Source organism: Scyliorhinus canicula, chromosome 10 (genome assembly GCF_902713615.1).
Source record: "Scyliorhinus canicula chromosome 10, sScyCan1.1, whole genome shotgun sequence".
Classification (NCBI taxonomy): domain Eukaryota; kingdom Metazoa; phylum Chordata; class Chondrichthyes; order Carcharhiniformes; family Scyliorhinidae; genus Scyliorhinus; species Scyliorhinus canicula.
Window position 1 is genome coordinate 89,906,309 of NC_052155.1, and position 16,965 is coordinate 89,923,273.

At 46.3% G+C, this 16,965-nt stretch overlaps 1 protein-coding gene across 2 annotated transcripts in view; it reads right to left on the reverse strand.

Moving 5' to 3' along the window:
• The window catches only part of LOC119972507 (peroxidasin homolog), a 674,574-nt gene that overhangs the window by 363,508 nt on the left and 294,101 nt on the right, over positions 1-16,965 (reverse strand). For both annotated transcript variants that reach the window (XM_038809326.1, XM_038809327.1), the window contains exon 3: positions 9,464-9,535. In XM_038809326.1, coding sequence (XP_038665254.1) covers positions 9,464-9,535 — 72 coding nt within the window. The remainder of the gene's footprint in view (positions 1-9,463; positions 9,536-16,965) is intronic.

A 16,965-nucleotide genomic window follows, 5' to 3' on the forward strand; every position in this document is an offset into this window, starting at 1 on the left:
CCATCCATAAGGCGGACCGCCCATACACTGCCTCCGAGGCAGATGGCCGCCTCTACCATTTTCTCAGGGTTCCCTTCGGCATCACAAATGGGGTCTCGGTCTTCCAAAGGGAGATGGACCGAATGGTCGACTGGTATGGGCCACTTTCCCGCACCTAGATAATGTCACCATCTGCGGCCACGATCAGCAGGACCACGATGCCAATCTTGCCAAATTTCTCCACATCGCCACTCTCCCTAAACCTCACCTATAACAAGAAGAAGTGCGTATTTAGCACAAACCGCTTAGCCATCCTCAGCTATGTGGCTCAGAACGGAGTTCTGGGGCCCGATCCCAACCGCATGCGCCCCCTCGTGGAGCTCCCCCTTCCCCACTGCCCCAAGGCCCTCAAGCGCTGTCTGGGGTTCTTTTCTTACTACGGCCAGTGGGTCCCACACTATGCGGACAAGGCCCGCCACTCATCCAGCCCACCCTTTTTCCCCTGACAGCCGAGGTTCAACAGGCCATCAACCATATTAGAGCCGACATCGCCAAGGCCGCGATGCACGCAATCGACGAGACGTTGCCCTTTCAAGTGGAGAGCGACGCATCAGACGTTGCTCTAGCCGCCATGCTCAATCAGGCAGGCAGGCCCGTGGCATTCTTTTCCCGCACCCTTCATGCCTCCGAGATTCGGCACTCCTCCGTCGAAAAAGAGGCCCAAGCCATCGTTGAAGCTGTGCGACATTGGAGGCATTACCTGGCCGGCAGGAGATTCACTCTCCTCATTGACCAACGGTCGGTAGCCTTTATGTTTAACAACACACAACGGGGCAAGATCAAGAACGATAAAATCTTGAGGTGGATGATCGAGCTCTCCACCTACAACTGCAAGATTTTGTATTGCCCCAGTAAGCTCAACAAGCCCCCAGATGCCCTATCCCGAGGTACATGTGCCAGCACACAAGTAGACTGACTCCGGACCCTGCACGACAACCTTTGTCACCCGGGAGTTACACGGTTGTACCACTTCATCAAGACCTGCAATCTGCCGTACTCCGTCGAGGAGGTCAGGACAATCACCAGGGACTGCCAGGTCTGTGCGGAGTGCAAACCGCACTTCTACCAGCTGGACTGTGTCTGGTGAAGGCCTCCCGCCCCTTTGAACACCTCAGCGTGGACTTCAAAGGGCCCCTCCCCTCCACCGACTGGAACACGTATTTCCACAGTGTGGTCGATGAGTACTCCAGATTCCCCTTCGCCATCCCATGCCCCGACATCAAAGCCCTCAACACCATCTTCACTCTTTTCGGCTTCCCCGCCTACATCCACAGTGACAGGATATCCTCATTCATGAGTGATGAGCTGCATCGGTTCCTGCTCAGCAGGGGTATCACCTCCAGCAGGATGACCAGCTATAACCGTCAGGGAAACGGGCAGGTGGAGAGGGAGAATGGGACGGTCTGGAGGGCTGTTCTGCTGGCCCTACGGCCCAGAAATCTCGCGGCCTCCCGCTGGCAGGAGGTCCTCCCTGATGCACTGCACTCCATTTGCTCGCTCCAATGCACTGCGACTAACAACACACCCCATGAACGTCTCTTCGCCTTCCCCAGGAAGTCCACATCCGGGGTGTCGCTCCTGACATGGCTCTCAGCTCCAGGACCGTACTCCTCCGTAAGCACGTATGACTCCACAAGCGGACCCGTTGGTGGAAAGGGTGCAGTTACTCCACGCTAACCCCTAGTATGCCTATGTGGTGTACCCCGACGGCTTCCAGGATGCTGTCTCCCTCAGGGACCTGGCACCAGCAGGTTCCACACACATACACCCCTCCGGCCCGGTGCCACCCTCACCTCCCCCCGCGCTCCCAGCAGCAGCACCCCCCCCCCCTCCCCAGGACCATCCGTCCTTCCCCTGCCCACGCCTGAGGATGAAGAGGATTTCGGCACGCTCCCGGAGTCACCGAGGATTGGACCACCACCGGAATCGCTGCCACACTGCGTCGCTCCCAACGTCACATCAAGGCCCCGGACCGGCTCAACCTGTAATTGGTTCGGGACTGTTAAAGCACCTTGTACTGGACTTCAAAATTTTTTTTTGCCTCTGTATATTAAACTTGTTCTGTATATTGTTGTCCGCCACCCTCACCGGACTCAATTTTAACAGGGGGTAAATGTGGTAATCACTACTGTTATATATATTAGGAGTGTGTGGTAAGACCCTGTACTACAGGTACTGCAGTCCCTGCCTGCTGGCTCCGCCCAGTAGGCAGAGTATAAATATCTGTGCTCCCCATACAGCAGCCATTTCGCCAGCTGCTGTAAGAGGCCACACATCTTAGTGTAATAAAGCCTCAGTTGTATTCAATTCTCGTCTTTGTGCAATTGATCATGCATCACAGAGGAAGGCCCACAGTAGGCCTCACATCTGCCTGATTAACATGTGGTTCAGTGGTCTTTCTGGTCAAGAGGCAGCACTGGCAGGCAATACCCGCTAAACAAAATTCCACCCAAAATCTATGGATGGTGTTGCCAAGAAGCTGCATGAAAGTGAGATAGACAAGTGGTGAAGAAAGTTGCTCTGGTATAGGATAAGAAAATAAGTCATGTAGAAGATGTTCTGGGCTATGATCAAATTGGCAAGAGTGGAGCTAAGTGAGGAACAGTACCAAGCTTGGAATAGAGGAGAAGCATTGGATGAGGATGGAGAGTTTGATACGGTTGCTCATATTCAACAGCTGCAGAGAGCTGAAGGAGTAGAAGGAATAATGAAGCTCTATCATCAAAACAAAAAATAGTGTTCTGGAAGTTGTGGAAACCTGATAAAGCAATTCAAATAGAATTGCGAGAGAAATTAGCATGGATTCGAGAGCTGATAGCACATTCAAGGGTTTAGAGATGGCGATGGCCTGGTGATGATATTGGTTTGGAAAGTGCTTAAGGAGAAGAAATCTATGTCAGCTGATAGTAAGGGAAGTTAGGTCATCAGCAACTTAGAGTTAATGGGTTCAAGGACAGCAAAGAAGAGGCTTTCACTGACAAGAGTTTTTTTGGAGAGGGCATTGATAAATATGGAAGGGAATAGGAGGGAAGCGGAGTTGGTTAAGGATGATGGTCAGGAACCATGAAGAATACTTGTTTCATTGGGTAAGGGATATCATATATGGAGAGCAGATAGTCTCTCATTATCTGATTAAATAAAGCCATGATATATATTGCTACTCTTTCATTGTTGAGTCAAAAGTCAGGACTTCATTACCAAACACTACTGTGTGAGTACTACAAGTATTGGAACTATTTAAGCAGATGTATGCAGTTAAAGTTCTGAACAGGTTCTTCGAAGAAGTACTGCAATGTTTGATACAACAAAATAGAAAAGACTGCTGTTGTTGAAAATTAAAGAAAAGAGGGGTACAATAGTTTGAGTAAAAGAGAGGATGTTGTTACATTCAACAGCACTGATCGTAAGACATGGATTCCATGCAGAATGAATTGTCAATGTGGCGCAGGGAAAACAAGAAGCATGCAGAATCTCTTCTAAGAGAACAAAGCATCACAAACACAGCTGTGGAGCCATTAAAGATTGAACTCGCTGAACTGGAACAACTGATCAAGGATCAGCAAGTTAAGAATTGTGCTGTCAAGGCAAACAGACTGAAAAATGAGGATAAGATCCAGAAGATGATTTCAAGTATTAACTTCTCCTCAAGAACGTGAGGGAGGAGTGGCTGTTGCACAGTCAGCATAGAAATTGGTAATGCAGTTCAGCAAATAAGGTGAAGAAATGGTGGGAAGGAGGGACCTTGCAGGACAGACAACGTGTACATGGGTAAATAAAAGCATTTCTTTGCATTCCTTTCTCTCAAATCAGTTGCATTCCACTAGAGAGCTTATTATCTTGCATAGTTTGAAGGAAACAAATACGTACATCAAATAAAAGCAATGTTTATAAATAGCTTGCATCTCTGAAAAAAAAAGAAAGGCGGTGGTTGAGTCTGTAAACCATTTGCATCATCAGATAGAAGCTTGTAATCTCAGTGAATTAATAAGGCAAGTACATTCTCAGATAAACAACAAAGCAGTTGATTGATTCGCACAGATAAGGGCCAGGATTTTCTACTCCTGTTCACGTGTGCGGGTTCGACGATGGGATTAGAAAATACCAGGAGAGCTGCGTTTTACGTCGATGTAAGTGTGTGATGCAATTGTCCCCGCCCCTTGTCAGTGACAGGACATATTTCCCAACATTCAACATCAGAAACATCATTATCTTAAATTACAATATCATTATTAGACCCCTACACTGGAATCATCCCCCGCTCAGGGGAGGAGAGGCTCATGCTTGGTAATGCTGGGTAGTGTCTCGGCAGTGCCAAGGAAGTGCCACGGGGCAACGTATATGCAGTGCTGGGGGGTTGTTCCAGGATGAACTGGCTTGCTGTCTCGGCACCTTTCAAAATGGCACCCTGATCCTTGGCTGTCTAAGTTGTTGGCAGGTTGGGTGAATCAGAGGCCGCCCTTTCGTGAACCCATGACTTCAAGTATTTTTTTCTAACTGCTGCATTATTTGGTGGAGAAAGCTGCCACTGCTTTTAGGGCTTGCAATCAGCCTTTGTCATTTTCCAGGAAAATCTTGCCCAAGAAACACTCGTTGAGTGATGTCTCATGGAATGATGTTCCAGAAGCAAAGTCACTTGGTGACAGTCGTGTTAAATTCTTACATCCTATAATATGTGCCGACACACTGATGTTTCACAACATAGACCTTTGCTCCTTACATTTATCATTGCACCATTCATTCTGTGGATCCTGACTAACTGCAGCTGACAATTGATGCGTGATCAATTACACAGAGACGAGAGTTGAATACAACTGAGGCTTTATTACTCTAAGATGTGTGGCCTCCCACAGCAGCTGGTGAAATGGCTGCTGTACGGAGGACACACATATTTATACTCCACCTACTGGGCAGAGCCAACAGGCAGGGACTACCCTAGGTACAGGGTCTTACCATACATATTCTAATATGTACAACAGTGGTGATTACCACATTCACCCCCTGTTAAAATTGAGTCCAGCGGGGGTGGTGGAGAACTATATACAGAGCAAGTTTGAGTTTAATGTACAGAAACGAGAAAAAAAAATTATTTTGAAGTCCAGTGGTTTGATAGTCCCGAACCAGTTATAGATTTAGTCGGTTCGGAGCCTTGATGTGCCGCTGGGAGCAACGCACTGGTGGTGGCGATTCCGGTGTTTGTCTGATCCTCGGTGACTCTGGGAGCGTGGCAAAATCCTCTTCATCCTCGGGCGTGAGCCAGGGGAGGGGGGTGGAGCCGGGCCAGAGGTGTGTGTGTGTGCGTGGAACTACAGATTTTTATACTCCACCTACTGGGCGGAGCCAGCAGGCAGGGACTACTGCCGTACCTGTAGTACAGGGTCTTACCATACATATTCTAATATGTACAACAGTGGTGATTACCACAACAATCCATAGAATTTACAACAGATAACATTGCCAGAGAAACTTGAATCTAATGATCTCGAAATCGCACCCTCAATGGGCGTGATCCAGTTTGCATATTCAAGTGCATAGTTAATCTCACTTGAATACAGCTGCGCCGGAATTAACAAAAGCGCGGGACCTAACGGCCTTGCCTCGGAGACCCTGACCGGGTGGCGTTTAGCACTGGTTTCCACAAAGGAGGACCAAGGTACGGGGCACCAGTTTGGCAGCCGTTGTTACGGCGCCCCTGCCACTCCCGCCAGCACAGTACTCCACCAGCCCTAAAGTGGTGGCGACTTTGCGGATCTGGGGTCAATGGAGAAGGCATGTGGGGGAAGTGAGAGCATCAGTTTGGTCCCCAATTGCGACAATCACCGGTTTGCCCTGGGGAATATGCGCTAGGCTCAGCTTGATCCAATTCAAGGTCGTCCACCGGGCTCACATGACAGTGGCCCGGATGAGTAAGTTCTTTGGACTGGAGGAGAGGTGCGCCAGATGTGCAGGAGGACCAGCGAACCATGTCCACATGTACTGGGCATGTCCAAAACTCAGGGGGTACTGGCAGGGATTCGCAGACGTTATGTCCCGGGTACTGGAAACAAGGGCCGTGATGAGTCCAGAGATGGCAATTTTGGGGGTTTCGTAGGACCCGGGAGTCAGGAGGAGAGAGAGGCTGATGTTTTGGCCTTTGCTTCCCTGATAGCCCGGCGACAAATTCTGCTGGCATGGAGGGACTCAAAGCCCCCAAAGTCGGAGGCCTGACTATCGGGTATGGCGAGCTTCCTCGGTCTGGAGAAGATTAAGTTCGCTCCGAGAGGGTCACTATCAGGGTTCGCCCGGAGGTGGCAACCAATTATCGACTTCCTCGCGGAAAATTAACCGTTAGTGAAATGAAATGAAAATGAGAATCGCTTATTGTCACGAGTAGGCTTCAATGAAGTTACTGTGAAAAGCCCCTAGTCGCCACATTCCAGCGCCCGTTCAGGGAGGCTGGTACGGGAATTGAACCATGCTGCTGGCCTGCCTTGGTCTGCTATAAAAGCCAGCGATTTTGCCCAGTGAGCTAAACCAGCCCCTAGTGGGGGGCGGTGAGCACCGGGAGGGGGGGGGGGGGTTTGGGCAACATAGATTAGGGGGTTAGTTAGATGGGTCCTTGTGCGAGGAGAGCTGTTTTTTGCACTATGTTGATTGTTCTTTGCACACTGTGTTGTATTGTTGTTGTTTACTGTTCCAAAATGCCTCACTAAAATTGTTTATCACCTATTTGGCTACGTAATGAGCATACCTTCCTTGACCATCAAGTTTGAAGTGGGACTTGTAGCCGGAGATTCTGGCTCAGAAGCAGTTTATTTACGAATAAATAAAAGTGAACTGGTTTGGGGTAATTATCTCCCTGGTCACAGCAAATCAACCGGATGGAGTACATTAGTTATCTGAGAGAGGAGTCAGAAACCTGGCCACAGACAGAAAAAAAGCAGAGTTGAGGCGAAGGCGTAGATGGATTGTCACTGGACTAGTAATCCAAAGACCTCGATATTGATCTGGGGACTACAGCACCATGGCAGCTGGTGAAATTTGAATACAATAAAAAAAACTGCAATCACAAAATCACAGAATAATACAGGGCTGAAGAGATGCTTCAACCTCTCTTTTTCTTCTCATCGTATCCTGAATGTTCCTGGTCAAGCATGGTTTTCTGGGCTTGTTACTCCTTCCTATTACCCGAGAGGGAAAATGTTGGGCTCATACACTCCCCATTTCCTTTTTGAATGCCCCCCCCACTGTTCTTCTGTAGATTTCCCGACAATTTATTCATTCCAGTCTACCTTGGCCAGATCCTGCCTTATGTTTCTAAAATCGGCTCTTCCCAGTCCAAAAACTTTTTTTCCAACTTGCCCATTTCTTTGTCCATAAGAACTTAATCAAAAACCTAATGGCTTCAAACCATTGTCAATTGTTCAAAATACTATGGGCTGAATTCTCCGTTCCTGAGACTAAGTGTTGACACTGGGGTAGGATTTGTGGACTTCTAAGACAACAAAACTGGTGCCGAACCTGGACCAATTCAGCGATTGTGGAAGGAATAGTACTGGCGCCACGTAGAACACAATCGATTCCAATGAGAAATGGTGCGGGATTCGCCAGGTCCGTGATTGGCATTCAGGACGCTGACAGGCTGCAGCCGCATACACACATTACACTTCCACAAACACTCATCCCAGCCAACAAAATGGCACTGGTTGTGCTGGAGCGCACCTACCTCATTGATGGGTCGTCTGGGGCCAGGGGACACCGAGGAGGGTGCCTTGGCAGGACACCCACATGGCCTATGGCCCTACGTTTACAGTGGGCAGTCAGCGGCGCGCATAGCTGCATTGCAGGCCGCGGCAAAGATGATCCATGCCCATCCACCCAGACCCCACAGCCCACCTCCTGGCCACTCCCCAGTACTACCCCCCAGCTCTAGCAGAAGCTCCCCAGCTAGCGGCACGACTGTCAGCAAACTATGGCAATGTTGGAAACTTTCTGTACCCCCTCTCTTTTCCTCAGCAGTCACGGCGCCTGTTTCACGATTTTTAAAAGCACAAGTGAACCTCGCCATCGGGAATTCACCCCAGTGGAGGCAGAGCATCAAGGAGACCCCAGAGAATACCAGGTCAGGCCCACTAGTGATATGCCAATGGTGTTTACTATACATGCATTCTGGAATGCATTGATGTTGCTGTTGAGGCACCGGAGAATTGTGATTTGGCATGAATCTGACGCCAGCCATGATTTTGGCATCAAAACCGGTTCTCCGTCCTGTCGGGTTTCCCGATTCCAGCGTCAGCCGACAAAGAATCATGCCCAGTGAAATTAGTTTTCTATGCCTCTGTGCCTTCTATCTTGTTACATTTATACTTTGGTGTATAACGCACATTGGAACCTGTTACAATTTGAGTCACCCTTCTCAAGGGCAATTAGGTTTGGGCAATAAATGTTACCCTAGCCAGCAATGTACATTCCCATGAAAGAACTTTTAAAAAATCAATGTGCAGCGTATGTCGCGTGAAGGTCACTCTCTCTCTTAGCTCTGAGGAGAGGTTGAATAAACTCGGTTTGTTTAGCTGTGAGGAGAGGTTGAATCAACTCGGTTTGTTCTCACTGAAAGACAGAGATTGAGGGACGACCTGATAGAGGTCTACAAAATTATGAGGGGCATAGACAGGGTGGATAGTCAGAGACATTTTCCCAGGGTAGAGGGGTCAATTACTAGGGTTCATAGGTTTATGGTGCGAGGGGCAAGGTTTATGGGAGATGTACGAGGCAAGTTTTTTTACACAGAGGGTAGTGGGTGCTTGGAACTCACTGCTGGAGGAGGTGGTGGAAGCAGGGACGATAGTGACGTTTAAGGGGAGTCTTGACAAATACATGAATGGGATAGGAATAGAGCAATACGGACCCTGGAAGTGGAGAAGATTTTAGATTAGACGGGCAGCATGGTCGGCGCATGCTTGGAGGGCCGAAGGGCCTGTTCTTGTGCTGTTTTTTTCTTTGTTCTCTCAAACAGGATGGGGAAGAGGCCCAAAAAGGGGAATATTAAATATATTTCTATCCACCCAGAGGGAGCAAACGTGATCTTCCAGGTTTCACAAGGATAATGTGGGGCACCTTTACCCTGGGTTTCTCCCTATGCATAATTGCATCCCTGCAGGACCAATCTTTCTGACAGCCAGTTCAGTCCCTGGGTCCCCTGGCATTGCATCAGTCTGGCATCCTGGAAAATGGTGCCCATGTGATGGCTGCAGCAGCTCTCTGACAGTGTGATAATGAGGACTAGTCCTCAACATAGACCAGACTATCTGCCAGCAGAATTGGGCAACTAGCTTTGGTACTCTGCTGATTGAAAATCAAAATCAACACAATGACCAAAATATGGAGCACTGAACCAAATTGAAGTTACGATGTATAACAACATTAGCATACACATTCTCGTACTTACAGGTATTTCAGGTTGTCCAAGTCCTCAAATGCTTTCCTTGGTATTCTCTTGATTTGGTTATTGTTCAACAACCTGTATATAAAAAAAATAATGATTAAAATTTTTACAGCATACTCCATGGTAACCAATGAGAGACATTTCATGTATACATAACAGGTTCATATTAATCATAGGATATGCAAGAAATGTGGCACTTGTTCAGTAAATCAGTAGAGTCAAGTGTGCATTTTCTGAATCTGTGCCAGCAGTGAGTGCCTTGTTCCCTGGTACTGTATGTTTTAAAATTGCTGGTGTGAACTCCAAAATTATACCTTAGGAATGAACTCTGTGATTAAGTTATCTTTGTACTGAAATGTCCTGGAGTTGTACAAGGTCAAGGAGACACCACGCCTGATCCAAAATAGTACGCAGATCTGGAGGTCCTGCCTCCATTTCTGACAGATTCTATTTTTAATCGTAGGGGAAAGAGGGTCAGATATGATTCATACATGGGGGGAAACCTGAAACCAACAGGGCCATTTGAATATAAGAACATAAGAACTAGGAGCAGGAGTAGGCCATCTGGCCCTTTGAGCTTGCTCCGCCATTCAATGAGATCATGGCTGATCTTTTGTGGACTCAGCTCCACTTTCCTGCCCGGACACCCTTTATTCCTTTATTCTTCAAAAAGCCATCTATCTTCATCTTGAAAACATTTAATGAAGGAGCCTCAACTGCTTCACTGGGCAGGGATTTCCATAGATTCACAACCCTTTGGGTGAAGGAGTTTCTCCTAATGTCAGTCCTAAATCTACTGCCCCTTATTTTGAGGCTATGCCCACTCGTTCTGCTTTCACCCGCCTGTGGAATCAACCTGCCCACGTCTATCCATCTACTCCCCTCATAATTTTATATGTTGCTATAAGATCCCCCCGCATCCTTCCAAATTCCAACAAGTACAGTCCCAGTCTACTCAACCTCTCCTCGTAATCCAACCCTCTCAACTCTGGGATTAATTTAGTGAATCTCCTCTGCACACCCTCCAGCGCCAGTACGTCTTTTCTCAGGTAAGGAGACCGAAAGTGAACATAATGCTCCAGGTGTGGCCTCACTAACATCTTATACAGTTACAGCATAACCTCCCTAGTCTTAAACTCCATCCCTCTAGCAATGAAGGACAAAACTCCAATCGCCTTCTTAATCACCAGCTGCACCAGTAAACCAACTTTTTACGACTCATGCACCAGGACACCCAGGTCCCTCTGCACAGCAGCATGTTTTGACATTTTATCATTTAAATAATAATCCCTTTTGCTGTTCTTCTTACCAAAATGGATAACCTCACATTTGTCAATATTGTATTCCATCTGCCAGACCCTAGCCCATTCACTTAAACTATCCAAATCCCTCTGCAGACTTCCAGTATCCTCTGCACCTTTTGCTTTACCACTCATCTTAGTTTCATCTGCAAACTTGGACACATTACCCTTGGTCCCCAACTCCAAATCATCTATGTAAATTGTGAACAATTGTGGGCTCAACACTGATCCCGGAGGGACACCATTAGCTACCGATTGCCAACCATATTACTGATTTCAAACAGACTCTATTTTTGCTTGAGTCAGGTCCTATTCCCTGCAGTGAGTGATTTACAATTTTAAGAGTAGATGGAAATTCATGTAAAAGGTGGATAACATCTGTGGAACTGTCAAGCTGTCAACTTATTTAAATCGCTTTACCTCTAAATTTTGAAGAAAAAAAATCAGCCTGCTGTATCTCTGAATTGAAAAATAATCAGTGATTTCAATTTCAATCGATGTTTATTGAAATAAGTTTATGGTAATATCATTATAGAATTATTACTGTTTGATTGCTTCCACAATGTCTTTATCACAGTGGGGGACACGGTGGTACAGTGGTTAGCAGAGCTTCCTCACAGTACCAGGGACCTGGGTTCGATTCCGAACCTCAGGTGACTGTCCATGTGGAGTTTGCACATTCTCTCCGTGTCTGCGTGGGTTTCCTTCAGGTACTCCGGTTTCCTCCCACAGTCCAAATGCGGGCCGGTTAGGTGGATTGGCAGTGTTAAATTGCCCCAAAGTGTCCAAAGCTTAGGTGGGTGTTATAAAATGTAATATAAATGTTATTCATAGGGCAGCACAATGACGCAGTGGTTAGCACTGGGACTACGGCGCTGAGGACCCGGGTTGAATCCTGGCCCTGGGTCACTGTCCGTGTGGAGTTTGCACGTTCTCCCTGTGTCTGCGTGGGTTTCACACCCACGACCCAAAGATGTGGAGGTTAGGTGGATTGGCCACACTAAATTGCCCCTTAATAGGAAAAAAATAATAATTGGGTATTTGAAATTTATTTTAAAAATAATATTATTAATTTGTCTCGGCAACTTGATGATAAACATTCAAAGTCTTTCAGTTGATAACAAATTATTTATTGAGTAATAAAATAATATACTTGTGAGTTCTTTTGCTTTAATACTTTGACTAGGAATATAATTAACTAAGATTAGATTAAACTAACAATTATGATAATACACTACACTTTGATCTGTCACATCTTTAATCTAGCTGCACTACATTTACACTAACCTACAGAAAGAGCGGCAAACTCCTTGTGTAGGTCCTGTTATAATAATCTTTATTGTCACAAGTATGCTTACATTAACACTGCAATAAAGTTACTGTGAACAGCCCCTAGTTTCCACATTACGGTGCCTGTGTGGGTACACAAGAGGGAGAATTCAGAATGTCAAATTCATCTAACAAGTATGTCTTTCGGTACTTGTGGGATTAATAATAATAATACTCTAGCTGCACGACACACAAACTAACCTACAGAAAGAGCGGGAAACTCCTTATATAGGTCCTGTTAGTATTGTCATCTAGTGATCATCTGTCTGTACTGACTGCACATTAACTAATCATGTATCAACATACACAGAGATCACTACAGTGGGGTTATGGGGAGGAGGCGAGTATTAGGCTTAAGTAGGATACTCTTTCGGAGAGCTGGTGCCAATGTGATAGGTCAAATGGCCTCCTTCTGCACTGTAGTGATTCTATTAAATTTATATTTTGATTGAAAGCACCAAGGGGTTATTAAGGGGTTATTATTACTGTCCTTGATGTGGTGTTATGAATACAAATTTGTGTTTTAAAAGGAATTAAGTACTCAAGGGATCTTAACTGCATTGAATTCACTTTTATTAATAGAATTGTTTTCAGACAGTTAAGTCTGTAATAGATAGTTAGAATTTCATTTTACTTCATCACAGTTTAGCTACTTAGGTGTACTCATGATAGATATTAGGTGAGTTGCATGGAGGATATAAAAGAAAATGGTGGTTGGTGCCATTGATTGGTATGTGCTGGCAATAAATTGTCATAAAGACTATGAGGCCAAAGTGATGAGTTTAGGAGTTGTGCTGGCATGAGTTGGGTCAGAGGCCATGGAGATGAGCGAGAATCGTGTATTGCCATGATGGGCACTAAGTAAAGAAAGGCGAACTGTGGAGGAGTGGGGGAACAAGAGAGGAGAACCAGCAAGGTGGGGGGGGGGGGGGGGGGGGGGGGGGGGGGGTAGGGAAATGGGAGCCGGAAGGAAGGCACGGGATACCAAAACGTGCATGACATCTCCAGGAGTGGGGAACAAGGAAAATAAAGACAGGGGACGGGAGGAGCAGCAGAAGCGGAGGCGAGCGCGAGACGGCAGCGAGATCCGTCCGGGAGAAGCAGGCGACAACAACATGAAACACAGCCAAGTATCGCACACTGTAATTACCTCCCCAGCACCCAAATGTATATTTGCCTCCCCAATCCCCCCCCCCCCCCCCCCCCCCCAAACAGTCGCCTATTTACGTGGTGTAAATAATTTTTGCCAGGTGTACAGAGCTGCCGCTGTCGAGCTGGTGCACAATACCCTACCAGTTATTCTATTTCATTTTTTATTATATTGTTTTTTACTATGTATTATTTTCTTCTCTTTGGTATGTTGGGGTGTGCCCTTCTCTTCTATATGTGTGTATATATTTATATATATATATATATATATATATATATATATGTTTCTTATCTTGTGTACATAACGGTAATTATACCTTGTTCAAAAACCCAATAAAAAACATTTAGAAAAAAAAAATGATGGGCACTAAGTTAGCACTAGGGCTCTAATAGGTCATGGAAATGCATAGGGATCATGATTTGGCATGGCGCGCATGAGAGGCCATTGGGATATGGGTGATGGTATGGATTGGCATGAGTTGACATGGGTGGGAAATGAGGAATAAGTGGAAAATTATGAGGATGAGAAGACCTAATATTAAATAAAACTGGGACAAAATCCCTGAGTACCAAGGTGGGCATTTTAAACAGGCTGCCTCAGTACTCTGCAGTTCCTGTAACTGCCTCAAAAATCTTTGCCAGGCAAGGTAGCCTGATTACAGCATGCATCTGTGCCCCACACCACACCTCCCAGATCGTACATTCTGTTATTCAGGGCGGCTTCTTCCAAGGCAGGTTAAGTGGGTTTGAGAAGTCAAGGAATTACAGAATTCTGCACATCGTCCTCAAGAGTGAAAATCTAGACCATACACTGCATGCTTAGTAATATAAAGTTAATCCTTTGTTTAATAGAAAATACCTTCAATTATATTTCTTAAAGTGCAACCTGGACAGCACAATTTTGTAAATAATTTATGCTAATTATCTATATATCAATATAATGCTTAGAAATCAATATTAGTCTCCAAGAATCAGCTATATCAATGCAAAAAATATTTCTCATTATTTCCATTGAAAAGGGATATACATTTTGAGGCCACTGCGGGCACGCATCTTCAAACTCTGGCATTTCAAACAATAAGACTGATCCGAAATAAGCAGATTGAGTAAAACTGTATATACCGAAATGAATACCTTTGTGGATGATTTGCTTGTTGAGAGAATAGGCAGCAAAGGGGATTAACTCAGGAGTTAAAGGGCGCGATTCTCCGCAAATGCGGCGAGTCGTAAAGGCTGCCGTGAAACTGGCTGTGTTTCACGGCAGCCTCCGCGCCCCCTCCCGGGACCCGATTCTCCCCCCCCCGGGCGGGGCTAGCAGCGGGGCCCCGTGAAGCACGGCATCACGGCCTTAGCGACCGTCGCTAGGTCCGCGCGCCAAGCGTCACGCCGGCTGACGCGCACGATGACGTCATCTGCGCATGCGCGGGTTGGACGGCTCCAACCTGCGCATGCGCGGGCCGTCATGCCCCTCAGCCGCCAATGCTGATCCTGCGGGGCGGCGGAAGAACAAATAGTGCGCGGGTATCGGACCCTCTGCCCGCGATCGGTGCCCACCGATCGCAGGCCCATGCCACCCTTGGCACGGCCGTGCCAATCGGTGCCATGGTTGTCAGGGACGGGCACTTTGCGGCCGTGAAAGCAGGTGTGATCGCGGCCGTGAAAACGGCCGTAAACGCCGCGGTATTCGGCCCATCAGCCTGCGGAGAATCACTGTTCGCCGTAAAAAACGGCGAGCAGTGATTCGTGTCGGAGAGCGGCCGGAGGGGGGGGGAGAATAGCGGGAGGCCGTGAAAATTGTCGGGAAGGCTCTCCCGCTATTCTCCGACCCGTCGTGAGCAGCGGAGAATCGCGCCCAAGCAATCTACTCTAAATGCTGCCATGTAACTGATAGACAATGTTGATGCCTCTCTTACAGGATTCTTTTCACAGGGTTATATTCTGACAAAAGTGACAAGGCTGCCCTACATTCTTACAGACTGACCTACAGAGGACTTGAGAGCTTTGACTTTGAGCAGTTAGATCCTAGAGCTGGTTTCTTATTACTGTGGTAAACTGATAAGCAACAAAGCCAATTAAAGCTCCACAAACTTTAATCAGCCAAACTGCATAGTGATGTGCACTATTGTCATATCAATATCCCTCTGGGTAAAACCAACCTATATTTGACCTTGCCGAGGTGAGAACCAAAAAGTTAACCGTTACAAACTCAATTTCTAAGCAGATAAATAACACAAATTAGACCAGGGAATCACATTTCTATTCTGATCAATTCTGAAGTACAGTGAAAAATAAAAATGTTATTTTATAATATATAAAAAAAGCATTATTTACAAATTAATAACAAGAACCAGGAAAGGATTTTCAGTTTATTTCACATGTGTTAACCAGAGACCATAAAGCCTACCCAACTAGGAGTAGAACTGTTTATTTTTATTCTGGGACCTTATGGCTTATAAGGTTTAGCAAATTAGCAGATAGTGCATTCATTCACTGTAGCATTTAGAGAATAGTGCAATAAACTTTGGAATTCTTTGCTTTTGGGGCCAGAATGGGGACAGGACTCGGCCAGGAGAGGCCTCTCCCGGGATTCCAGACGATCGTTACACCTCCGCGATCTCGTGAGGCATTGCAATCTGGATCCTGCCCACAATGGACGGGACCCAGACCAGGAGAATGAAGTAAATTGAGAATACCTGACTCCTGCTAGCCATCTTGGCAGCGGAAATCCGGGCCGAGATGTACAATAAATGGGTTTTGCAAATCTAAGTGTTTCTGACAAGTCAAATTCACTTAGGTAGGAAGCACAATTGTTGTTTTTTTCAAACAATTTTCCACTTGGCAATGTGTTTGTGTGAGAAGATATAGAACATAGAACATAGAACAGTACAGCACAGAACAGGCCCTTCGGCCCTCGATGTTGTGCCAAGCCATGATCACCCTACTTAAACCCACGTATCCACCCTATACCCGTAACCCAACAACCCCCCACCCCTTAACCTTACTTTTTAGGACACTACGGGCAATTTAGCATGGCCAATCCACCTAACCCGCACATATTTGGACTGTGGGAGGAAACCGGAGCACCCGGAGGAAACCCACGCACACACGGGGAGGACGTGCAGACTCCGCATAGACAGTGACCCAGCCGGGAATCGAACCTGGGACCCTGGAGCTGTGAAGCATTTATGCTAACCACCATGCTACCGTGCTGCCCGATGTGGAAGGGAAATGGTGAAAAGTCAAACTGCCAGATGAAATGGAAAAAATACTATAGATGTATAGAAATTGGAAGGTTTGAGCAGTCAAGGAAGAAGGACTCCTCTGCTACTTATAGTGAACTATAAACACGTTTATAATGAATATATTTATGAGTTTGTCACACATGGGCAACCTTTGTTTGCAGCATGTTTAATGATGCAGTGTAAATGTGTTAATAGTGCAGTTTGTACAGATTGTAACACATGGAGAATGCAGAGCATTGAGAGTAAAGTGCTTGGCAAATGGAGCATGGAAAAAAGCAATCCGTGGGCATTGAAGAATGTGGCAGATGTAAATGTATTGCAAGGCAATACAATATATGGAAAGTGTGACATGGAATTTGCAATGTAATTACAATGCAGCAAATGCAGAGGCTGTTAGAACATTCCATGTAGATTGTAATAGGGTTGTATGGTATTTACAGTACAGTATATAAATGGAATTCTACAATCTTGTCATTGATCATAT